The sequence below is a fragment of the Pelmatolapia mariae genome, linkage group LG23, assembly GCF_036321145.2.
Source record: "Pelmatolapia mariae isolate MD_Pm_ZW linkage group LG23, Pm_UMD_F_2, whole genome shotgun sequence".
NCBI lineage: Eukaryota > Metazoa > Chordata > Actinopteri > Cichliformes > Cichlidae > Pelmatolapia > Pelmatolapia mariae.
This window is the reverse complement of record NC_086246.1, coordinates 41107874-41133559: the sequence shown is the minus strand read 5'-3', so window position 1 is coordinate 41133559 and position 25686 is coordinate 41107874. Positions and strand designations below refer to the sequence as shown.

The window sequence follows — 25686 nt, the reverse complement described above, 5'->3', positions numbered from 1 at the left end:
GTATAATGAGTTTGTCATATAAGGCTGCACGCTAAATAGTATTTTCAGTCATGTTGGGAAAATTTACTTTTGTATGAATATGTGTTTTGTAATTGATCCATCTTAGTGGGGATTTAAATATTATAAGTGATTATCAGTAGTTTATTTTGAAGTATACTTTGCTTCATATTTGTCTCAGTTTTACCCCGCTATTACACTTGATTTTGAAGTGGCTGTTGAGAGAAACCATTGTTTTGATATTTTTATGTTTTTAAATATTGTGGGCCAAAGTTGCATGGACTCCACATTGGGATTAAGAAACGCCTGCTGCTGTGAAAATGCTTAGAAAATAAAGCCATTTTTGCATCCAGTCCCTGTTTGTCGTCATAAAACAGTCTACCATTTGAAATCTGCTACACTTGGCAGTGACGTGTATGAGGGTGTGTGTGTGGCAGTCCAGTCACTGAGCTGTGAGAGTTGGATCCTCTTGGTGAGCGTCGCTGACTCAGCGGGTGGATCCAAAAACAGCTGATGGGATTGTGAGTGCAGTTTGATGGAGCCCAGTGTGAGTGAATCCTCTGAGGTTATGTCAGACTTTCAATGCAGCACGCTTCAAAAGATTTCCACAGAGATGAAGATCAGCGAATGCTTTTCAAACTTTCAGAGGTCAAAGAAGCAATCAACAATTAAAACGTTTAATTTTATTCAATAAAGACGACAGCAGCTTCGAGCTCTCATCTGTTTCCTGTAAAGATCATTGGTTTGAGTAGCGCTGGATTAAAACCTCTCAGACTGACCTGATCACACAGAGCCATGCACGAGTCTGCAGGATAAGACCTCATTCAAGGACAGGTGAACAGACCTGTCAGGTATAAGACTCCAAACATGCATTTCTGTATTAAACCTTCATGTAGCTGTTTATCAGATTTATAGTGTACACATTAATTAATGCTATAATTTGCACAATCTTTTACTCTGCCCAGTTTTATTGTCTTTGTTTGTTTTCACTGCCATATATGTAACATTTTACACAGCCTTCAGTGCCCGTGGCACTTTTACTGTGTTTATTTATTGTAGACTGGACCGTCTTTATCCTGCTGCTCGAACACAATCATTTCCCTTGAGGGATAGAGAGGTACTTGTTGGTCCATATAGAAGGTGGAGGTGAAGAATTTAGGCTGCGGCACAAAAGCAGACTAGTTTCTGCTCATTTTATTTCTTCTTTTAAAAACTCAGACAGCTTCTAATAAATATAATAATACATTCACAGAAAGGAGGGGGAGGAGCTACAAACATCCTGGCACAGCGAAGGCGGAGGCTAACACTGAGGCTATGCTAACACTGAGACATGTAAGTACAGACGTGCAGAGTAAAAAAGTAAAAAGGCTTCAAGAAAATAGAAAAAGTAAAGAGAGGCTTTATACACCTGAAGAAAGAAACAGGAAGTGATGTTGGGGGGGCTGTGAGCAATGGGAGGAGTTTTCAGTCCTTTTTATTTTTGTATTTGCGTGCTAAGTTTCAAGGCGGCACCCCCCCACAGGTCACCAGGTCACATGATGCTACAGCACTTACACGGCTTCTTCTCCTTCTCCTTCCCTGCCGTCTCCCCATTGCTTGCCACTGGTATCGCCATTGGAGGTTTAGTGGAGGTTGGTGGGGCCTTGGAGGTGGGCAGAGGTGGATCCGCCTCCTTTTCTCCCCCTGATGTCTTCCCGTTTGGGTCATCAATGTGCACCAGCTCGGCCTTCACCGTGCCCTGCAGCCCCAGCACCTTCTTGGTCTCGTCTTCATCCTCTACGCTCTGGTATCCCATGAACACCATGGTAACCGGGTTCTCAGTGCTCGCCTCAGCCACGCTCGGCTCACCACCCACTTTGGCCTCTAGCCCTGTGATCTCCACTGGAACCTGAGGTAGCGGCGACTTGGACCGCATCAGCCCCAACTCCTCCCGAACCTCTGCTGTCGGGAGGGATGTCACAGTGGTGACAGTCTGTGACATCATCGACGCCTCATCAGCTTTGTGGATGAGCTCTTCAACCTCAGAGGAGCTGAGCAGGTGGACATCCTCACCATTCAGCTCATGGACCACTGGGAGACAGGAAGACACAGGTGAGGGTCAGAGTGCGACATCTGAATGCTCTCCAGCTGAAGGACCAATAAAGACTCACTGAGTGATGTCACAGAGTACACCTGTGCATCAGCTTCCTTCAGCTGGAGCTGAAAGTGATGAGGTGTGACCACCTGACTGTCAGGTGAGTGTTGATCATGCAGGCAGGCTGAGGCCGCTGTGGCTTTAGGAGAAGGAAAACTGCTGCTGTGAAAACCTGCAAACCTCCAGCAGGAGGCGCTGCAACAACCAGACACGTGGATCTGCTCCTCACACTGTGCTATAAAATGTCCACTGCAGGAACTCAGCAGGAATGACCCTCAGATCTGAAACTCTCAGGATACAACAGCCTGTCACAGGTGTGTAACGCAGGTGTGTAATGCTATGAAAATACCTGGTGGAACATCTGGCAGGTAATGAGTGGAGTTCAGAGGTCCTCCCAGAGATGCTGAGAGTTTCAGAATTGAAGATGTGGAGGTGTTCAGCAAAGACTGTGAGGGCAAATAGTTCAATAATTTAAGAAAAAAAGAATGAGTGATTCATCATCTACAGTCCATGAGCTTGTGAAGAGATTCAGATAAATGCGCGCACAGCAGAGCTGAAATCAGCCCTTTGAGAGTCAGTTATTGCATCAGCAGGTCCCTTCTCGTAAAGCCGGCTTTGTTTTTATTTATTTTTTCTTGTTTACTTGCTAACATCACCTTTCTGCTCATCTTCGTAAACTTTGACCCCTTGGTCAGAGAGGTCAACAGGAAGTTTGGTGTTACTGGACAGAACCCTGGTTTCCCCCGTCACTCTGTCCCGCTCTACTTTAATCTCCACCGAGTACATCGCTGGATTGGGAGGGGTTAGAAGGGATCACATGGGGTTACACAGGGTCAGAGAGGGTCAACACAACAGACACAATGAGCTGCTGTGGATCTAAAGATGAAGGCAGCAGACAGAAGGTTAGATCACAGAAGAGAAGAGTCAGGACACAGAAAGCAGCAGGTCATAAACAAGCAGCCCAGGTGAGGGTAACCGTCCAATAGCAAAAGTACAGCTCTATTAGTGTGACATGACATAACCATGCAGAACAAAGAAGGGTCTGATGACCAGAAGGAATATGTGAGGCTCTGCTTGCATCATCCAGACTGACTTTGGTACAGTGTGTATATCCTCTCCTGCTGCCTCAAATAACTGAACTACCAAAACATTTCAGCTGCAAACAACCACAACTTAGATAAGTCCCAAGGATCAGATACACTAAATGGACACCAGCACCCACACATTACCCTGAGAGGAGCTGCTCAGCCATGAAGCTCCTGGTGCACAGTGTCTGCTGATGTTAATGCCAGGGATGGATGGATGAATGAATGGATGAATAGATGGATGAATGGAGGATGGATGGATGGATGGATGGATGGATAGATAAAGGGGAGAATAGACTAATGGATGGACGGATGATGGATGGATGGATGAATGGATGATGGATGGATGGATGGGAGAATAGACTAATGGATGGACGGACGGACGGATGGATTGATAAATGGGAGAACAGATGGTTAGGCGGATGGAAGAATTCTCCTGAACTGACTTTTGTAACAGTGGCGTCCTGTTAGCACCACAGATAAAGGCAGGTCACAGGTGCTGGATTAATACACCTGTGGCACTGATTCACAGATTAACAGGTGTAACTCAGGACTTTTGTCCATAAGTGTACATGGGAGACGTTTTCCATCAGATTTTGAGGGACACTGTGAGGAGGTGGAGGAAGAGGAGCTTGGATGCAGCTCAGGTTATTGCGAGAGTTTATTCCTGAAACTTGAAATCTGTGACCAGCAGCCGAGTTGCTGACGTTCGTACGGTCAGAGTCTGCCTCCTCTGTTGCTGCGTTGTTTGAGTACATGTGCATCACTCTGATTTTCTCTCTGCATGTTGAGTGAGGCTGCATGTATTTATTAAAGTCAAGGGAAAGAATGTGAAAGCTCTACTGATGTTTCTAATCTAACACGCTTCAAGCTTCACTTAATATGTGCATGTTGACAGTTGCTGTGAGGACTCGACCTTCAGGATGGACTGAGTGCTGACACAGCGGTCACACTCTGGCTCCGACATCGTCTTTTTCCAAATACCTTCACATCTCCCGTGGAAACCCCTGCAGTCATGCCAGGGGTAGATTCAGACCTGCTTCTGTTCAGCCTTAAATACCAGCAAAGTGCCAGGAAACTCCCACAGCTTCATACATTCATTTAGCCCATGATTCATTTCAATAGCCTCCCGCAGATCCTACACTATGAGGGAAACAACACAATAACACACACACACACACACACACACCCATCACACCAGCCAACACACAAATTCACTGTTAACGTGCCCCTAAAACGGATTTACAGATAGAGACAGGAAGACAGCTGTTAGAGACACATTAAGGTCGATGTCCCCTCTCCTCCCACGTGTCTACACTCTATGACCTCTGACCTTACACATTTGCAGGGTGAATGATAACAGACTCATTAAAATCACTGAAAGCTGCGATTAATCATATTTTACTGATTCTTCGAACCTCATCACGGAGCACCAAACGCAAACTCTTAAAGTCAGGAAACAACATGGCTGATCTCATCTGTACTTTATTCTTTTACTGGCTTTATTAGACAGTGCATCAAAGACAGACAGGAAAGCAGGGGAAGACCTCCGTCAACCCTCCGGCTGCTCTCAGCCATAGGGCCTATGGCCATCTCCTCCTCCCAGTGAGCTAATCTTTAGCCATGGAAATATTCTGGATCTATTTCCTGACTTGGTGACTTCCAGGTGAGCTTCATGTCCCACCTGAGGAAAACTAGCTCAATTCACCAGTTTAAGACGACCCCCGTCAGGTCGGTGCAGAGTGGGTGTGGTCACTTCTGACTCACCTTTCTTCATCTCCTCGGTCGCCTCTCTGGGTTTGTTCAGTCGAGGACTTTTGTTAACTTTGACCTCTGCAGGGGCTCGTGGGTAAAAATGGGCCAGGCACAAAGACAGAGCAGAGAAAGAACTAACAGTGAGGTTATCACAACAACTTACCTCCACCATCACTGTAATCTGATTACTGAGATCTGATTACAGTTATAGCACAGTCTCACCTTGGATCACCTGAGTTGCCAGTGGAGCCCTGTCCTGCTGATGCCTTTCGTGATCTTTGACCTCTACAGCTGATCAGAGACAAACATGAGACAAAGGCTTCACGAATAAAAACAGACAGAGAAATTTAGAAATTTACCTGAAGCTGGTCCTGATGACACCTGGAGACACAAACAGAGAAAGGAAGTTTATCTTCACAATAAGAGTCTTAACAGGAATCCTCCATCAATAAGTAGAAGGAAACAGGAAACAGAAACATGAAAAAACCTCCAAAGTAAGCCAGTCCTGCCAGCGAACCCCCCTCCCAACAGGCTCACCCATGTAATCCAACCTAATTTGGTTCAAATGATCTATTAACCCTATGAGGACAGCAGAAAAGCTGATTTTAGAAAGGAAAAAAAGTGATATTAGAAAACGTGTGCGTGCGTGCGTGCGTGCGTGCGTGCGTGCGTGCGTGCGCGCGCGTGTACACTCACCTTAATGTTAGTTATGGTCTGACAGACAGATCCAGTCTCAAGGCCGACAAGTTCCTGCTGCAGCCTACAGCACACACACACACACACACACACAGTTGATGGTTTTAATCCCACAGTGAATAAGGCCACCCTTCCTGGATGTTCGGGCTCAGACCTGTCGATGGTCTCCTCCAGGCTCCGGGTCCGGGCCTCGTCCTGCTCCAGCTGTCTACGGACTTCGTTCTGCTCGGGTCCAGCAGAGGCTCCCTCCAGCAGCCAGCGGTCCCTCAGAGCCTTTGACTGAAGCACAGGTCACACAGATGACAGCTTCCTTCTAACACGTGAGGAGCCACGTATCAAATTCATATTTGTTCATGAATGTTTATGAAAAGAAGAGCTGCAGAAACATGTGCTTAAAGTTCACTCATGATCTGCTCACTATGAAGCCCACCACCGAAGCCGTCGTCACTCCTTCATCATTTCTTTGTAAAGGAGGCAGGTCGAAGGTGTGCAGGTGAGTCCAGCTGTTCGATTGGAAGCTGTGAGTGAGACAGGAAGTCCTCTGACTGCAAACAGCTGACAGATCATCAGGAGAGGACAGACTGGCACTCTGATCCACTCAGAAAACAATTAAGATAAAGGCCTGAAAGTCCACAGGAGACACATGGGGATCCTGTTCTTCATCACAACTTCCAGCTAAGTGAGGAAGACTCTCTAGCAGGAAGATGTGTCATCATCCACAGAGCATGAAGAGAATAATCAAAGCAGATCAGAGGGTTCAAAGCATCTGTCAGCCTCGGGAATTGAAAGCTTTAACGTTAAAAAGTGTCAGAAAGGCTGAGCAGCTCCAGACTAAATAAATCAGCCAGCAAGACGAAGATCAGAGCAGCACGAGGAAGGAAACCTGGACATCAGACTTCAGTCTGCAAAAAATCCCCATGCATGGTTAAAACTAAACCAGCGGATTCATCAGAGATTTTTACATATTTAACCTGAACTCTGGTTTCATTCTGAGTGTCTCATTCTGAGCGTCTCATTCTGAGCGTCTCATTCTGAGCGTCTCATTAAACCCTTGCAGCTGACAGCAGCAGACACTCAGCTGCACGGCTCTGAGTGGGATTCATCCTCGCCGGGTCGTCTTTCAAACTCTCAACGATTTTAATCAGCACCTTAAAAAGCTGCTCGTTTCACACACTTGCTCATATGCTGGCAGAAAAAAAATCTTTATCGATTTATTGTTTTGTGGTTTTGGCTACACAACACTAGAAATTGGAGAGCATCAGCATCGTGTCCTCAAAGGAGAAAACACAGTGAAAATGGAATAAAAACATTTTAGTATCTAATTATCGAAAGCAGGCGTGCACAGACAGCAGGGGGTGCTCATGGACCAACGTCCATCAGGAGGACGTCTGAGTGTCCCTTTAATAAACGCGTGAAGCCTGAATGGATCCTTTTAGTTGAATAAAACTATCTGGATGAGCTCGGGCTCTCTGAACTTGCGGCCTCCTCCTCATCAGGAAAACAGTTGCTACTATTTCACATAGCCCTGGCGGTTCTGTCCTACCTGCGTGCTGATTGGCTGATCTCAGATATTTTTACCTTGCAGCTGTTCTCAGTTTGTGCATCTTGAATCTCTGAATACCTGAACGACTCGACACACAGTGAGCCAGCAGGAGTAGGAGCCAGAGAGAGTTACTCTTTATTTTTTCTGGTGAAAGACAAACTGATAAGAGTCATTAATGAAATATGATCTCATATCAAAGATCAATAATAGATGAGAGAATTTACTGGCAGAAATACATTTTCCAGAGCACTTCAGTCTGGAATATTCAACAACTGAACGACAGGTTTCTGTTTCTGAGTCTCTTTGAAGCAGAAGACCAGCGATGGTTCTGAGAGTTTTCATTATGACTCTGTGAGCTCAACTTATTTTAGACTCCTGAACATCACCACAGCTCAACTACATGACTGCTTTGGTCCACATTCCTGAAGCACTCTAACCTGTCACCCGGGCCACCATCTACAAATGTTGGAGGGACGGATGGTGCTGCAGCTTTGATAGTAAGAAGCGATTTAAAACAGCATCGTGTTTCCAGGAACACAGACTGATTTATCCAATAAAAGTGCACAGTTCTTCTCTGGAAGACCCGCTCTGAATAGTGTTGAATATTACAAATTTTACAAAAATGTGCAAAACAAAGTCTAGAATAACCAGGACTGTGAAAAGTGTGCTGACCCAGGAACAGTGCAAGGACATCATCAGCAGACAGGAAGTAGGAACGCAAAAGAGAACTCAACAGAGCCTATCAGAATAAAACAGGAAATGACCACTGACCATCTGAAACAAGGACATGAATAAAAACATCAGTGTGAAAGAGATGGACCCCCCAGAGCATTCAGGTTTTGGTTTCTTTTATTTAGTGCACAAAAATGTTCCTTTGTGGTTTGGCATCAATGTCAGCTTTGTAGCCAACTCCACACCGACTCGTCTCAGGTCCCGGCGTGGGACCTGAGGGAGGGAGGGAGACCTCGTTAACACAATCATCTCCACCTGCCCATCAGACGTCCTGGCAAAGCCCCTTGAGTGCACTGCAACACCCCTCCACTGCAGCGGAGCCAGAGACCACGCCCCTGCCATAATCAGGCCTGGATCAGACCCGGATCAAACCTGGATCAGGCCTGGATCCGATCTGGATCTGGCTGAGTCATATCTGGATCACACCTTGATCAGACCTGGATCGGACCTGGATCAGACCTGGATCTCTGCAGCAGTCTGTTTACGTGCTTGAACAGACTCAGAGCTCAGAGACATGAGGTCTGAGTCTGACTCGTGTTTCTGCGTCTTCACGCCTCCTAGCGGCACAATTTAGAACGATACGAAGGCTTCAGCATCTTGCTCACCTCTGAGTGCACCTGACCTTTACACAGAACAGGAAACAGGAAGTGGTGGGCTCACCTTCAGGTGCTGTAGCGCCCTCCTGTCGTCCTCCAACTGACGCTTCTTGTTCTCGATCTCCGTCTGCCACTTCCTTTTCTCCTGCGGCATTACGGAAAACAGAACCAGCTGCTGATTGGGATCAATAATCCAATCACACTTCTGCTCTGAAGTAATCCACTGAGGTAACCTGATTACTGACTGCACTCTCTTAGCGTGGGCTTTTATTTTGAAATAAAATAAAAGCGTGTTTGTTTAAATAAAGTTTAAAATTCAGAGTCAACATTGATAACTTCGAGCAATAAAACTTACTGGGGGGGGGGGGGGGGTGTCTCTGTCTCACACACACATCTGAATCATTGATACTAGGTGTGTTGGAGATGCTGCATTCACTGACTGTAAGTAAACTCACCACAATGAGCTGCAGTCGATCCTGCTGATAGAGAACCTCGCTCACCCTGAGGGAGAGACAGACAGACAGGTTAATGATGTCACTGTGACATCACTGTGACATCACTGTGACATCACTGAATCATAGATGCTTAATACATAGATGCTCGATGCACAGCTCTGTTTACACTTTAGCCTCACACACTCATTCATACACTGACTAGCTATCTCACACATACACACGCACACACACACACACACACACACACTCCAGCAGAGTCTTGAAGCGATCAGCTAACAAGCGCTCGACAGCGGTGAGTCATCAGTTCTTGGCTGTAAAGATGGCTGCCCTCTCTTCAGTTTGCTGGAGCTGAAGGCAGTGCGAGGCCTCAGGCGGCGGCTGGTTGGTCTAGCTTCAGCAAACCAGAGTTCACCAAACAAGGAGCAGCCAGACGCAGACGCGGTGTTAGTCCCGCCCTGATTCCTCCCTGAGTCTAATGGGAGCATCACACCCAAAGTAGACTTCATGTTTTATTCAGTGAGACTTCGACTGGAGGCTGAGACCATGAACTCATCGGGACAGAGGTCACTGGGTTCAGAGGTCAGCTCGATCCAGCTCTCCTCTCTGGAGGACACACAGTATGCTTTACACTTTAAACTTTTCCTCTCAGACACCTCAAAAAAGCTTCACTTTAAGGTCTCCATGGAGACCACAGTCCACTGCAAGGACCGACAACACCAGCAGCTAGAACCCGGCCCACTGGGAACCAGTTCAGACACAGCGCCCTGACGAGGAGGAGGTGCTTTAAAGGCTCAAACTGAAGCTCAGGCTCTTTCTGTTTTTTTGTCCATGCCTGCTCAGCAGCAGTGAGATGTATTATAGAGAGGGGCATGGCAGGTAATGGGACAGGAGCTCAGACTGATGATTGGATGATATTAATTATTGATCAGTTTGCAATCCGTCTGAGAGGAAAGGGTTCCGGTCAGTCAGCAGGTGTGTGACTTTTAATTGAAACGCCGCATTAGAGGCAGACAGGAAGTCCATGTACTGCAGTGATGAAGTACTTGCAGTAAAAACAGAAGAGTACAAATACTCAGTTACATGTTAGAGTAAAAGTACTCTCAGCTTAGCCTTTTAAAGTAAAGATAAGAGATCAGATAAACCTTTATTAGTCCCACATATGGCACTAACACGTGGTTCTGATCTGGGCCGTGTCCTTGTCCAGACACCACATCCTACTACTGCCTCTGAGCCTCCACCAGGCTGCAGCAGCTCCATCAATCTCACAGGCACACCAAACAAGCACACAGGAAGTGCACGTCAAAATAAAACAGCTGCTGGGATGAAACTCAACCAGCTCCCAGATTCTGATTGGCAGTCTTTTCTAAAGTCTGTGTTTATTAAGTGGCTGTGAGGAAGGCAGGAGGAAATAATGAAGAAGTCACAAAGAAAACAGATTTCTGCAGAACATGATGGAAAATAATACAGATAAAAAAATTCCCAAAACACAAAGTGGTAAGAAACCAATGATTTACCTGCAGCTTCCTGTTTACCTGCATCAGGTAAAATCTGATTATCTGATGAACCTCAAACCTGATGTACAAAAACATCAGAACTCATCTCAGCACCAACTGACACCTGGATCTGCTCCCAGGTGTGACTCTTCCTGTGGGAATCATCCATCAGGTGCGTCTCTGCAGGTGTATGGTAACTCCATAGTGAGTGAGACTTTGTGCAGGTATGTCAGTGCTTGTTTTATGCTATAGTTTCTGAAAATTCACACTTTGTGGTAATTCTTGTAATTCTGTAAGTGACATCGTGACATCATTAAAGAGCCTGTCTTGCTGAATTTAGAAAACGGAACCAATCGGACAGGGGCTTAAACCTTATATTGTGAAGAATCCCGCCGGAAGTCACCCTCTCCTCACACGTCCAACTTGACGGAAGTGACTGAGCTCAAATGAGGAACATAGAAACTGATCAATATGTAATCACAGACGCTCTTGCTGATTATTGATCAGAGCTGGTGCTGCTTCCGCAGGGGAAAGTAGAGCACAGAGAGGTTTGATCACTCCGCGGGTCTGCACGCCCTTTAACCCATCACCTGCCGCTGCGGTGACTCGGACACCCCCACCCCACCCCCCAAATTCTCCAGTTTGGTGCAGTTAGCCCCCCACCCACCCCTCGGTCCTGACTCAGCGCCCTGATGCCGCACGATGACGACACGAGTCTCAGATACGTCACAAACACAGAAAAACAACCAGAAGAAGAAAAAAGAAGAAGGGAAAGAAAGAAGAGAGAGAAGAAATAAAGTGTACTCACTCCTCCATGTCCGATGGCAGATCAGTCCGCAGCAAAACCAAACATCTGATCCACATCCGAGAGAGAAAACAAACCCGCCCACCGGGGAGGACGGAGGACAGGAGGGAGGGGGGAGGAAAGGAGAGGAGGGTAGGAAAGGAGAAAAGGGTAGGAGAAGTTTTGAATGTTGAACCTTTTTTGGTCAGATTTTGACGTCACAGTTGAACGTGTGCTTGCAGATTCATAATCAAGAGATCAGAGTGAGGAAGACTTTTACTTTGAAATCAGTCCAACATGCAAAAACGCTGTTATTGATTCCCAAAAGGTTGATTCTGTTCATCTGGACGTTTTCAGTGGGAGAAACGTTTCGTCATCATCCAGGTGACTTCTTCAGTTTCAGCTTACAGCAGGTCTCAGACCTTATAAACGGTTCCTCTGCACAATGACTGAAACTAGCCAGACAGAATCAACCTTTTGGGATTTACTTACCTGGATGACTGGTTGGCTGTTATTGATTGATTGACTGATGGATGGAGGATCGATTTTAAGAGCTGTGAGGTGGACGGAATGAAGATGTGGAGCTCCTGGTCTCCATGATGACTTATTATTTTTATTACTGCAGCTGTCACGGGGACAGACTGGGACGTCAGACCGGGATGAGACTCGGTAACAAAGCCTTCTGCTTCACACGAGTACTTCCTTCTGCACTCTCCATGTTTGCTCCTCGTCCTTCATATCATTTATCGTACATATGAATCCATTTTTCATGCGCTTAAGTTTCATGAAGCTTCCTGCAAGTCATTCACATCATGAAAGTGATAAACACACGAATGAATCCAGAATTATCATCCAGTACCAGTAAGTACTCATACTTTAGTTACTCTCAGTGTAGTTGGAGTGCTTTTTAAATTCTGTGTTTCACGTGAAGCGCCAGGATGAGGCCGCAGGCCCAAACAGGAGCCAAAACCCGACCGTGTTAGCTGGATTTATTTCTCGCCCCGGCCCTCCTCATGAATCAGAGTTACTCATTTCCATCCGTGAAAAGAGACACGAGAGGAGACGACATCACTGTGACTCTGCAGCCAGAAAGCGACATGATGATGAGAAGGAGCGCAGCTTCTCACTGCAGCCGGTGTCGGTGCAGAAAGTGATTTCCGATGGTTTTTGGGTTTTGTTTTGTTTTTTTGGTTTTTTTTTACAGATGTAATATCTGTGCTGATATCAGTAAGCAGCCTGAACAGGATTTATGAAGGGGTTACATATAAAAAAGGAATGACCTGGGTTTTTTGTACCCATATGTCACTTAAAATATGTTTATAGAGCTGTGATGTTTTGTTGCTTAGAGTTTCTGCTGCCCTCTCGGCTTGATCTCGCTTGAAAAACACATTTCTAAACTCACAGGGAGTTTTTACCTGGATAGAAAAATAAGCAATATATAAAAGTGACTTTATCAAAAACTGAGACAGGACAGGAATGTTGTTTCTGGCTAGGTCAAAAAGTCATTTATGACCATTTAAATTCCCACCATCACGTTTTGGCAACACACTGGAAACAGACACGACAAGGGTGGAGTAACCACACCGTGATGTCAGCAGATTAATACGATATGCTTTATTCCATCACCATTTTGAATATAATGTCATATTTATGTCGACACTCCAGATATTTGGTAATGAACGTGTGAAAGTTTTGTTTTTTGTACAGTTTAAAGACACAGACATTTATCCCGAGGACAGTTTGTCTCATTTTCTCTTCATTTAACGCGGAAGGTGAAGCAGTGATCCTGCAGCAACACCTAGTGGTGGTTGGAAAGAGTTGGGGGGGGGGGGGGGGGGGGGGGGGGGTTTAAAAGCGGAAACTTCCTGCAGACCACGCTTCTTACTGTACTGACAGTTTTACTACTCTCATCACTTCAGTGTGAGGAGTGGAGGTTCAGGCGGAGCTTGAAGATTGCTCAGGTCACTCTGAAGTCTGACAGGTGCTGGAGACAGCTGAGGCTGCAGAAGGTTTTATTCTGAGTAGAGGAGGTAGAATGTGAGTGGAAACAATGGTTTGGTTTCACTTGATCAGATCTGAGGGCGTCTCTGATGGAAGCAGACGTTTCACGCATGGTAGGAAAGTTCACGAAAACCTCTGGACGGTGTTCCCTGCTGAACTTCTGACGCACCACAACCAACACAGGCCACCAGGGGAGCGCTACATCAATATGAGCATACAGGCTGTGTTTTAATGTGTTGTAATATAAGCGAGCCCCTAAGAATCATCAGTAGCCGTTGTTGGCCTCTCTGGCTTTTTATTAGCACGTGTTTCCTGTTGCACTCTTCTCAGGGTCTGTCCTGAGTGCTGCTTCCTTCCAATCTGTTGGAATTTCACAGTAATGTTAAAGCCACCTTGCTTCCATCAGTACCACTCTGCATGCAGAACTTTTTCTGCTAATAACTTGAAGAGAAAAATCAGCGGTTTTGTGGAGGACTCTCCTTTGACTATCACCGTTGAGCTTCTGTCACGCTTCCACGGTGATCATTGATGTTGTCATTTCTTTAACCTCCTTTTTCTTCATTTGTTCTGCAGGTTTGTTCTGGCCCTGCTGGGATTGGTGTGCTCACATCCTGTTTTATATCACGTTGTATCATGTTTTTGTTCCTGTTGGACGATTGATAAAGGCTGATAGTCAGCTGATATCACCACGTCACCAGTTGGAAGCAGCTCTGCTCCAACACTGTGACCGTGCGCAGATTGTGAACTTTTAACTTAGTTTTGCAAGTTTTCCTGTTAATAAAGAGCCCGCCTCATTCATACAGCACCAAAGGAATTAAGTCACAGATAAACAATTAAATGGGGGAAATCTTCTTTTTTTCACTTTTACAGTGAGTTCATAGAAAAAAGGACATTTTCTTTGAATAAGAACATTATATTTTATAATTACAGGACAGTGTGGGCAGTGAATTGCCAGAACTTCTTCTGTAATTTTACACATTTATCGTGTGATAAATGATACACGAGTGCCTTAAAGACCTGGATCACCTCTCATTTCTACAAAAGCGGATTAGGAACGCTAAAAAAAAACAAACAAACTTTTTCACAATTCTTAAATAATAAAATAAAAAATACAAAAGCCCCCCGCCCACTTTTTTCCAGTTGTCTCAGATAAAACTAAGCTTATCATATTTGGCCCTACAAATCTTAGAAAGATGATGTCTGTGAGGACTCCTGGAGCTGTTTCTGACCAGGATAGGTCTTTCTATGCGCATATTAAACATGCAGGACTGCTTTCTTTCTTTCTAACAACTTCCTGTTTTTGCACTCGCTGCCTCTCCTCCATCCTCACTGATGCATCTTTAAATTTGTCTTCTCTCTTTTTCTCCTCATCTCTGTGTTCCCCTTCCTGGGCCTCGTTTCCTGTTAAAAGGGACTTCTTCGTCCCCACTGTTGCCAGGTGTTGATATCGTCCAATCATTCCTCTAAGCAGCTTGAAGCTGTGTATTGGTGCTAACCAGTGACTTTAGAAAAGATGGCGAACCTGGCTGCACTTCCTCCCATTGTACAAAAATGAAGCCCGCTTGAAGGAGCTGCCATGCTGCACTTTTGGAGCCAGTCTGCGCGGTTGTGACTTGAGGTAGAGCATCAGCATCATACACCCACTGGATGTGACTGTTAACACGCCTCCCTACACTTTTTTCATAGCCTGGCTGCTCCGGTCCATCTGCTGATGGGTTTACAGTGACTCGTTAAATACAACCACATCACTATAATGAAAAAGACACAACTTATCATCTCATAGTTCTACAAGTTTTCTACAGTTATCGGTGCTAAATGAATAAAACTGAAGTGAATATAAAGCAATGACCATGACTTCAGAGTGGATGTGAACTCACTGGCACACAATCAAACTTTTACGAGACCTTGCTCTTTAACAGAAAGCTTAAGTTTAATTGAGTTTAGTGTCAGCAGTGATTGATTTAAACTCAGATCAATGTCACTGATTTTCACAATAAAACACTGCATACACTGTGTGAAAGGGACATTTATTTTGAAAGACAATCGTTGCAGTTAGTGTTTCAATGCACAAATGGTGTGTGTGTGTGTGTGTGTGTGTGTGTGTGTGTGTGTGTGTGTCTGAGATTATCAGTACATTTTTTTCAGCTCTCATGATTTCCAGCTCATTGATTGGTTGGATTAAAAAATTGTCTGCAGGCACAAAGAAGAAAATCTGAAGAAAACAAACAAACAAAAGCTGAAAATCACTTCCTGGGTAAAAAAAAAAGAAGATAAATTTAAAGCTTTGCGAATAAAAGTTAAAAGCTAAATGTTCACTGTAAAGATAAAATAACAGAAGGATTTGAACTTCATCTGTTTGTTCTTCAGTCGCTCCTCTGGGTGGGACGAACACAGCGGGCTGCTCCTTTAACGGTCGATCAGCTCCATGCTGATTGGGTAGAGACGGACGGCAAGCAGCTCGTACCAAACGTCACGTTTGAGGATTTATTTGTAAAAATGTTAAATTAAATAAATAAATTACCGATGAAATGTTTTGACTTTCAAAAATCAGTCAGAGAGAAAATCCATCGGTTCTCGAAGGACTACACTTCCCAGAGCGCACTGCAGCACGTCAGCCTATCAGCTGGTAGCAGTCTGACCCACAATTCTCTTCACGGTGGGAGAAACACCCGAGGAAGGGGATCAAAGGTCAAACTGATCACAGACTGTATTGAGACATGTCTTCTGAGGCTCGTGGGTAGTGTAGTACTTGGAGCACACCAAGGAAGAACGGGGGAAGATCTGTGCTGAGGTCAAAGCAGGAAATAGAACCGGACCAGAACCTTCAGGACAGGAAGTTGAACTACCGTCATCAGGGAAACCAGAGACACTACATCTCCGGTTTCTCTGACAATCTTCTGAAGATTATCGGGAACGAAACGCCACTACTTAATCACACGCTCACAGTCCTGTGACCTCTGTGTGCTTTACTGTAACTGAGGGACAGGAAAGTTCCCACTGAGATAATCGGATGACATCACAAGGTCTGTCTTAAATCACCGCTGAGGTTAAAGGTCAGACGAGTCACGGAGTGGAGCACATCCACAAGCTAACCAACTCTCATCCTAACATCAGACAGAACCAATCAGAGATGTGAACAATTGATTTTACAACTACAATAAAAAAGGCTGTTTGTTTAATGTGAGATACTATTTGAGGGTGACTTCAGTGTCCGTGACCCGAGTTTGATTACGGTTCGTTGCCCCGATGATGCCGACGGTGGCCAGGAGGTGGAGCTTAAGTTAATACAGTTTCATTTATACAGCACCAAATCACACCAGTCGCCCTTAGGCTCTTTAATGACATCAGCCTTACTGATGTCACCTGAACGTTGACGTTATGTCTGTTTGATTGAGTACTTTTATGTAAAATTATAATCTGTTGTTGTTGTTGACCGAAAATAAATTTCATTTCATATCCGTCACAGCCTCACACTCTTTGTCGCTGACAGAATCAACCTTTGGATCTCGTGCTTGAATCTTCAAATGTTCTCTGACTGACCCGCGTCCACCATCACACCGGACTGCTTAACGGGCCTTGCACAGCCCAGGATCAGATGATGGAGACATGAGCAGGTGTTTATACGACCTGCATTAAAATGCAATAAAACTTTAATATCTCAACAAAGAAGCCTCCACTGAAGGGGCGTCGGTTCATTTTCTCCGCAGTGTATAAGCTTCTGATCCAGTCGCCATTTTACCTGCCCCTATATGCCACGCACCCTAAATCGCCTAGTTTTCAGTGTGTTCACGTAGCTCTTATATTTACAAAGTTTTCACTGCTTTACCTGGAACCGTGACTGTGTGCAAGACTCCATTTGCAAAAACAGGAAGATTACCTCACAGAAAAGGAGAGCAGATTGTCTGATTGATTCGTTAGTCCTGTGGTCTTTTCATGTCTTCATTTGTAAGCTCACGAGTTTAGAGATAAACCCCACCTAGCGTGCTTCCTGTGAGGTAAAAATCTAATTGGCGGCTCTGAAAACAGCGAGTTATTGTCAGGTCGGTCTCCTCCACCCTGCCTCGAGATAAGCTTAAAACGAAGAGGCAAGTGGGGGAAGGGGCTAAACAGAGAATAGTAAATCATAAGACACTGACACAACCTAACTGAACAGACACATCATGCCAGCGTCACGCTCCTTTGATAAAAATCTTTCTAAAACACTGATTCATTTTAACCTCTGTGCCTCGCCCAAGCCATTGTGTTTACTTGTCACACGGTTTTTCAAATTTCTGTCATGCTACGTGCTAATGTTTGCTCTTAGGTGAGATGAAGGTGCTGATCCAGCAGGTGAGAAAATGTCGTCACACAGGTGAGAGAAAGTGTTTCTAACTGAGCATGCTCACAGCCAGCCTCCTCATCACGCTGGTCTGGGTGCAACCGTGGCAAAGGGGAAGGGGCTTCGACCTCAGAACTCGACCTTGCAGGCGGGGAAGGTTTCCTCCTGCATGGCGACGGTGCTGTTGCTGCCCAGCACGGTGACTGACAGCTCCCGCTGCCTGTCGTGGGTCTGCTGGTACCACTCGTGCATCGCCAGCGAATCGAACGTTGGAATCAGCGTCACCTGAGAAAAGCCCAGAGAAACACCAATCACAGAGCAGCTCGTGAGCAGATGGGAAGGTGAAGAAAGTGTCACAAACCTGGATGTCCGGCCAGCTGCTCTTTCCCTCCAGCAGTGCATCCAGGATGCTCCTCATCGCCGCCTCCTTCACCGGATCGTCTCCACTCACAATGTAATATGAGGAGCGGAGGCGCCTGAAGAAGTCCAAGTCCACAGTGGAGGAGGCAGTCCCGGACGGCAGGTAGGCCAGATCCACATAGACCGCAGAACCCTCAGTCCCGGAGGAACCCGAAGCTCTGGAACCTGGATCCAAAAGAAGAAACAAAAAGAACCATGATCATAAACCAGGGTTTTATGATCTGCTATCTTTATTTAACTCTGAGTGAGGCAGTTTGTGACAAGCACAATAAATCAGTGGCCATGTTTTTTGATTTCCTGGTTAAGCCTCAGTGACTTCATGCAGCAGGTCACTGTGTGGGTTAAAATCTGAAGGCATACCTGAGGATGGAGGTTTTGCAGCTCCAATTCTAGATCCACCCAGTGAACTCCGGGATGAGGGCTTGGCATCGAGGCTGGACGCCATCTTTAAGGACCCTGTGGAGCTGCCGACCTTCGACCTTCCATTCTGGGCCACTGTGCTCCCTGACGACATTCTCTGCAGCGGTTTCTTTGTCTTTCCGGCTGAGCTCTTCTTGTCAGGCTCTGAGTCAGCCATACAGGCTCCAGGCTGTGGCGGTAGAGGAGGGAGGTCCTTGACCGGCGCTGGCGGTGGGTCGTGCTGCCCTGCCCTGTGGGTAAAGTGTGATGTAGGATGTTCCTGTGGTTGGGTGGGTGGAAAGAAGCCGCTGGAATCATCTTCAGAATCAATGTCAGCTGTGATGGAAGGACAGTCCTCTGTGCTGGGGGGGATATCAGAATCAGTGGTGGTGGGCAGGGTGCCGCTTACTGATGTGGGCGGAGTCTCCTGACTGTAGGCTGAGGCGTGGTCGCTGCTGCTCGCATCCTGAGAGTGGTTGTTATTATCAGAGACGTCTGGAGAGGTTCCCGTGGCGAACCCGGGGCTCACGTGCTGCTGATGGTTCTCCGAGGTTCTGGGATGCTGGAACTCACATGGGGAAACCAAGCAGAGGTCAACGTCGTGAGGAACATCCGAGATGACCTCTGACATCCCATGGATGTGGTCCTCTGATCGGTTTCCACAGCACCCGTTATGGGCAGACCTCAAGGCTATCCCAGAACTGGAGTCCAAGTCAATAACGTGGCCGTTGGCGCAGACTTTGGGGGAGGCAACAGGGGGGGGCAGAACCTGCTCTAAAGACACTGAAAGTGATTCATCAACCTCTGTAGAGTGAGGTGAGCCAACCTCAGCCGGCATGGAGGTCATGGTTGGGGAGGAGTCCGGCATGATGTCCTTAAAAGGACTGAGGGTCAGAAGGCTGGACTGTTTATCTTGAGAGGATATGGAGTTTTCCAGACCTTCAGGCAGGGAGCTGAGGTCAGAGGTCCTACATGAACTTCCCTGATTGTAGTCCTCAAAGCCTAGACTAGACCCTCTTGCCTCAAGGCCACTGTCCTCGCCCAAGCCACGAATGTCCTCTTCGAGGGACTGGTAGAAAGGGGTATGTCCAGCACTGTTTGGGGCAGAATCTGCAGGAGAGACCAGCTCCAGGGTCTTTTCCTCCATGCAGACATCGGGTCCATTTTTCAAGGATCTGTCCACTGGCTCATATGTGGTCTGGGTGAGATCAAAGTTCACACTAAGATCACCTTTTGGAGTTTTAGCGACCAGTGAGGAGGCAGTGACCATGTCATGATCGGTCTCCGAGCAGCGAAACTTCTCTGGACTCTCTACTGCGGAAGTCGGGTTCCCGTTGGACTTTACTTCGTCAGGATTCAACCCCCTGGACTTTGCACTTTTACCACTATTCCCATTCTCATCTTCCAATCGAAGTCTTTCAAATTCAGCCGTCATGTCCTCAGGTGTGGACACCTTAGAGCGAGCCACCTCCTTCTGGGTCTCCTGCTCCTTTGAGACTGGTTTGCCTTTCGTCCCTTTGTTCAAAGTATCTTTCTTGGGAAGAGTCCCATCCTTCTTCAGAGTGCTGCTCTTCCCAGAAGGTTTTCTTATTTCTGCACTTGCTGTTGAAGCTGCACTTGTGGTTTTCTTCACTTCTTTAATGGCTGGCTTTGCTGCCTTCTTCTCATCGCTCTTCACGTCCCTCTTCACGTCTTTTTTTGGTTCAGATTTGAGGTCTTTCTTTGGCTTCATACTTGGGATTTCTTTCTTTGTTGCTTCTTTCTTTTTCTCTCCACTCTCTTCCTTCTTGTCTTTCTTCTTCACTTCCTTCTTCTCTTCTTTTAAAACCTCTTTCTTTGGAATGAGCTTTTCAGCAGATTTCGCTGGCTTCGATTTAGCCTCTGGTTCCTTTGTTTTGGGCTTTTCTTCGGGATCCTTTCTGTCTTTAGGTACAGAGTCAGCTGCTACCCTAGGCTTGGTTTTCATCTCTTGTTTTTTGGCATCCACTCGTCCAAGTTTATCTTTCTGTAAGGCACTACTGGGTCTGACGTCCTTAGACTGGGACTTAAGGCTTTCTCGACTGTCTGCTCGTTTTGGTTGCTTTTCGATTTTGGATGTTTCCAGGTCCTTCAAACACACTGCTGGTAGTTTCAGGAAATCCAGATGTTTGAGTTTCTCAAGTCCATCCAGAATTTTGGTCTGAGGCGTGCACCCTGGGAAGAGCACACGGATGATTTTCTCCTGAGGGCTGGACGGGTGCCAGACCAACAAAGCACAAATGGAAACAAGGCACGGCAGTGGAAGATCTGAGCGCTTCACATTCGATCCATTGTTTGGCCAAGTCTGCATCAAAGCTTCGAGCTCTTTGCTACCGCTGACCGGATTCAGAGTGTAAAGCTCCAGACGACCAACTCCCATCTTTTGGAACAAGATAACGGGTTCTATGCTAGGTCCATTAGGCCGGTTCAGGGGTTCTGGTCTGATCGCCAGTCTCTGCAGGTGCTGCAGAGCAAGTGCTGCCTGATCGCAGCTCCGCAGCTTGCTCGGATCTTCCTGGACGAACTTCAGCCTGTCGGGAACATTGAGAAAAACCACCCCGATCTCAGGGGAGATGAGGTTTTTCATCCAGTCCTCTTCGGGATGGGATCCGGCAGCCTCGTCGTCCTGCTCGGAAACTTTCCTCAGCAGCAGACTGTTCACGCCCGGCAGATTGTCCACGCCGATGTGTGTCAACAGTACAGCGTCAATCCTGTCCAAGTGTCGAACCAGTTTCCAAAAGCTGGAGCGTGAGTCAGAGCCGCCGTTCACCAAGACATTAAAACCGTTAACAGCGAAGAAGGCAGAGTCACCCCTCCCGCCAGGGAAGATGTAGCAGCAGGGTCGAGACAGCTTCAGGAAGCCCACGGTGCTTGGGGGCTCCAGTAGGTCGAAGGGAGACTCGGGCTCCAGAGACTCCGAAAGGTACTCTATGAACTCTTGCAAACCCTCCATCTCGGGCAGGACTGGGGGAGGGTTGATCCGGATGTTTATGAAGTCTTGCAGATTGTGTTTCTCCAGTGCCGGCTCCTTCCAAAGGCCAGAGTCTGGACAGCTGAGGGTGAGGCTAGGCTTCACCGCTGGGCCTGCCGAGCTCAGCAGTTCACCGACCTGTCGACACAGAGTCAAGCAACTCGAACATCAGCGAGTACTTAAACCTGGTGTGTAAACAAAACCAACAAAGACACAGTTTTCTTACCTCCTCGTCAGAAAAAATCTGGATGAGGTTGCTGAGGGAGAAGCAGCCTTTCTGCAGTACAATGTCGCCGCTGCCCTCAACACACTGACCGGCGAGAATCAGCAGTTTGCGGCGCGATGGGTTGCAGACGAGCCGCCGCACCTGAAACAGGAAATGCATCATCGGTGCAGCTCAGAGGAAATAAAAACATACTCAGACACACACCTAGCAAACTGAGCCAGGAAGTATTCTCAGATATACGAGCTGATCTCCGTGTATGCGAGAGATCGCCAACAGCTGAGAAAACATCTGTAAAGGTTCACGTCTGACTCACCTCTGAGGAAACAAACTCTGAGCCTGGATTCACCACGACTTGCGTGTCCAGGACGTCCCCGCTGTGCTGCAGAGTCCGCTGACCTGAAACACACAAACAGGAAAAACGAGTGTCAGGGGGAGATCTTCCCTCAGGTTTGCCGTCATTCCTGCTCACTCTCCTGTTCTCTCCATGAGCGCTGCAGCTGCTCATTCATTGGCGGGACATCGCTCAAGACCACATCCACCCACCACACTGCCTGCCAGGTTCCACTGAAAATACATCCATTGAAACTAAAGCTCATCATCTGTGTGCATGCGTGTCTGTGTGTTTGTGTCTGTCTGTCTGTCTGGGTGTGTGTGCGCGCGCGCGTATGTCTTCGGGCGGCTCAGCAGAGTCTCAGCTGACTGTGTTTGTGTTTGGATGGAACAACCAATTATCTGTCTCTGTTTAAAGCCCCTCAGACTGATGACTTCACTTCGTCCTGTTGGATCAACTGTGCCACAGTCTGATTTACCCTCTGTCCGGTCATTGCCTTTAAGTCGCTGACCTGTCCCAGGTCAACTTTCCTCTTAGGTGAGGCAGAGGGTAAACACCTGGGCCATCAGCTGTTAGTCTTTCAGATGCACTGAAATGCCTCAGAGGAGCTGAGCAGAATTTGAGGAGCCTTCAACTCCTCAGTTTAGACCCAGTGTTAAGATTGGGAGGGTCAAATTAAAGGAAAACACAGCAAAGTCATAAAATGTCAACTTTAAACCCTCAAAACTTCATCATTATTATGACCACTGAATTTTGACGACACTCAACCTCCCCATCACCGCTCTGCTCTGGACTCCCCATCAGAGAGCTGCCCCTCACCTTGCATTCATATTCATCATCTCTGTGTCACGGTGAGTGTCAGGAAGCTCGGCATCACGCATCACAGTGGAAGGGGAGCTCAGTTTGGATACCCCATCAGTAAGGTCACCAGAAGTACTTTCTATCTGTGGTTATCTCAAACAGACTCTGAGGTCCACGTATCTGTGTCTATGTGTTAGCCCTGTGACAGACTGGCCACCTGTTCAGGGTGTACCCTGCCTCTTGCCCTAAGACATCTGGGATAGGCTCCAGCCCCCGCAACCCAAAAAAGAATAGGAGGAAGAGAATGGATGGATGGATCTTTGTTTATCCATGTTAGCAGGACCTGTCAGTGACAAAGATATCTCCCAGTCACAGGTGATATGTGACTGGTTCTCGATCGTTTCAGAACGACACACGTGGAACATTCTGTAACCAGCATCCACAGAAACCTGTTCATTCTGAAGAAAACTCCACTCGGATCTTTCAGTGAATGAAGCTGGAAGAACGTCTGCAGAGGAAATTGACAACTGCTGCACGTGAAACTGCATCGCTCAGACTGAGACGGTCAGGTGTTTTTAAACTGTTATGACCTGATATGGACCCACATCCCACCCCGAACATTAATAATTTAAACTCAGCAGCTAATGTCTGATCACTGTCCCGTTACAGAGCTTCCTGTGAGCTGACGGTGAGGTTTTCCCGCTTTAACGTTTCAGCTAAAAGGGAACAAAAACATGAAGTACGGTTTCTTTCAGAGGTTCAGGGAACACACACAGTCTGAGACTTGTGCGAACCTTCATCCGTTTGGTCACCCTCACAATCCTGCACACATCTAAAAGTCCTTGTGATTTTCTTTCAGACTCCAGGTCATGTGACACAAGCGGCCGTGTTTGAGGACTCGCGGTTCTTCACGCCTCCTGCAGAGTCCTGAGCTGCTGACAGTTTCTGTAAAGCTGTCCTTGCCGCCTCAGTCAGAGGTCCCGTTTACAAAAAAAGAAGCGCTGCCTCACGCCATCAGCTTGTGGCTATGAGCACAAGTCACAGGACAAAACTGCTTTTCATTTGATCTAAAACACCCCATCACAGTGTGCCATCATCCTGCTGAACAGAAATTAATGATGCTATTGATAAAGGCATCAGCGGGACTTTCCTCTGCTGATCGAAAGCATTTTATGCATCTTAAAATCCTCCGAGGCCGCCAGGCTCAGCATCAGAGAACACATCAAACATGGAGGTCCACAGGGTACTGGCTTAAGAGGCCCGGGTACAAATCCACCCCGAGTGTCTGACCACTCCTCTTTCCTCCAATCAATCCCAATACAGGCTTACCTCGCACTTCTTCTGACAGGAAGGCTGAATGTCTCGACACAAAGAGCTTCAGCTGTTGATCCAGAACGGAGACGTCCAGATCCACCGCCCAGCAGCGCACACCTGGACATTAATAAGAAACAAACAAAGAGCTGAACATTTTCATTTTAATGACATTATCAAACATGGCTGCTGTGAGGTTACTGTACTAACAGGCCATCCAGGAAATCTGAGCTCCAGTTAATAAGTTAATAAGTGCTATTAAAGGATTTTGATTGGCTGTCACTAATTAGCAGGTAACTAAGTCTGTACAGAGTCCACGAAGCAGTGGGTGAAATCACCGCGGTTACATCTTTCATATACAGCTTGTTGTTGGCGTGCTATGGCTGTGAAACCTCAGATATCAGCCCCACATCACTGTCAGATAGACCATTTCCTCTGCAAACAGGAAGTCAGTGATATTTAGTAACACAACTTCCTCTTTTTGTGCGAGTGGACAGAGAGTGAGGTTGTACACGCACACTCATCATAAAACAGCTGTAATAAACAGGCTGAGAGACAAGTGTAAGTGTGTGTGTGTGTGTGGACTGTGATCAGTCTGAAGGTTAGACAGTGAATCAGCTCAGCGTGTTTCAGAACTCAAAACTCTTTCAGATGAATCAGAGATCGCATTAATCATATTGAACAGATATCGAATTGTCCTCCTGATCAGTTGCTCTGTTCGTTTTCTGTGAACCTACTTTTACAGAAAGTCCGGAAAATTAAGAAACACAATTGCCCACTTCCGGCGAGACGCATTTTCAAAAAATAAAATAATGACTCAGTAGTATGCATTTTATTTTTCCGGGTAAAATCCGGAAATAAAAAGCTTAGACCTCGTCACAGAGCTCAGTGTGAATCAGTCTCAGTTTCTGAGAGTCTCTAAAGTGACCCGAAAAAGAAACCTGCACATTGGACTCGTTAAACAGCTGCACCCGAACCGGAAAAGGTTTCATAAATGTTAAATAAAACGAGGTGTTAGTTACTCTTTACAATTATGTTCAAAGTTTCTCTGCATCAAAGCGATAAAGTCTCTAAAACTTCGGACCGGGCACAGCTCATTCTAACAACAGCAGCCTCCCGGACTTTTATTGTGAAGGGCTGTGGGGACCTCCGGCCCCGCAGCTCTATTCTCCTGAACTTCCAGAACTCACCTGTTTCTATTTGCCGCAGTACCCGCTCCAGCAGCTCCGCGGGCCGCAGCGTTCCCACCACCACTAGGACCGAGTGATCCGCCGCAGTCCGGGAGGCGCCGGCAGGAGATCCGGGAGGAGAGCCGGGACCGCCGCCCCGCTCCGCCGCCATCATGGCATGGACTGTCCACCGCTGACGTCACAGCATCCTCAGCCACAGCCCCACCCCGCCGCTACTAGAGGCGGGAAAATGATTTAAATGGCACATCAGTCGGCCAATGAGAATGGACGGCCAGGTAGCTGTCCAATCAGAAGTCAGAGGTGTTTTCAGGGGCAGCTCGGGAAAAACGAGTTTTATAGTTTCGTAAACCTAAAGAATAAAGATCAAAACGTCGAATAGTCTTCGCCAAACTGAAGCCTGCTCAGAAAAAGTAAATTCTTAAAGTATAAG

General features: G+C 46.7%; 2 protein-coding genes across 8 annotated transcripts; both read right to left on the bottom strand.

Moving 5' to 3' along the window:
• Window positions 1–1176: 1176 nt before the first annotated feature.
• Window positions 1177–11845, bottom strand: palm1a (paralemmin 1a). 7 transcript variants are annotated; one of them, XM_063466134.1, is made up of 11 exons: window positions 11763–11845; window positions 11295–11339; window positions 8994–9039; window positions 8603–8683; window positions 5822–5946; window positions 5668–5731; window positions 5331–5352; window positions 5194–5262; window positions 4984–5058; window positions 2788–2919; window positions 1177–2067 (listed from the first exon to the last, which is right to left on the bottom strand). In XM_063466134.1, exons 2-11 carry the CDS (start codon window positions 11300–11302, stop codon window positions 1529–1531), a joined length of 1161 nt encoding a protein of 386 aa, XP_063322204.1. In that variant the 5' UTR covers window positions 11303–11339; window positions 11763–11845; the 3' UTR covers window positions 1177–1528. The 7 variants fall into 7 exon arrangements, with proteins under 7 accessions (XP_063322204.1, XP_063322202.1, XP_063322203.1 ...); XM_063466132.1 differs by lacking the exon at window positions 11763–11845 and having other exon boundaries at window positions 11295–11399; XM_063466133.1 differs by lacking the exon at window positions 11763–11845 and having other exon boundaries at window positions 4984–5049; window positions 11295–11398.
• Window positions 11846–15279: 3434 nt separating this feature from the next.
• Window positions 15280–25521, bottom strand: map1sa (microtubule-associated protein 1Sa). Its single transcript, XM_063466130.1, has 7 exons — window positions 25257–25521; window positions 24085–24186; window positions 21937–22019; window positions 21624–21764; window positions 18370–21535; window positions 17951–18174; window positions 15280–17874 (listed from the first exon to the last, which is right to left on the bottom strand). The coding sequence occupies exons 1-7, from the start codon at window positions 25408–25410 to the stop codon at window positions 17719–17721; spliced, it is 4026 nt and encodes a 1341-aa protein (XP_063322200.1). The 5' UTR covers window positions 25411–25521; the 3' UTR covers window positions 15280–17718.
• Window positions 25522–25686: the final 165 nt, after the last annotated feature.

What these genes read in the sequence shown, in the direction of transcription:
- palm1a (XM_063466132.1), bottom strand. Translation starts at nt 11,350, where the DNA reads ATGTGGATCAGATGTTTGGTTTTGCTGCGGACTGATCTGCCATCGGAC. An exon ending in ATCGACTGCAGCTCATTGTG is followed by an intron (nt 8,684 to 8,993) that starts GTGAGTTTACTT and finishes GTAATGCCGCAG; the next exon opens with GAGAAAAGGAAGTGGCAGAC. An exon ending in TTACGAAGATGAGCAGAAAG is followed by an intron (nt 2,068 to 2,787) that starts GTGATGTTAGCA and finishes CCTGTCTCCCAG; the next exon opens with TGGTCCATGAGCTGAATGGT.
- map1sa (XM_063466130.1), bottom strand. Translation starts at nt 25,410, where the DNA reads ATGATGGCGGCGGAGCGGGGCGGCGGTCCCGGCTCTCCTCCCGGATCT. An exon ending in CAGAGTTTGTTTCCTCAGAG is followed by an intron (nt 21,765 to 21,936) that starts GTGAGTCAGACG and finishes TTCCTGTTTCAG; the next exon opens with GTGCGGCGGCTCGTCTGCAA. An exon ending in GCAGCTGGCCGGACATCCAG is followed by an intron (nt 17,875 to 17,950) that starts GTTTGTGACACT and finishes GGCTTTTCTCAG; the next exon opens with GTGACGCTGATTCCAACGTT.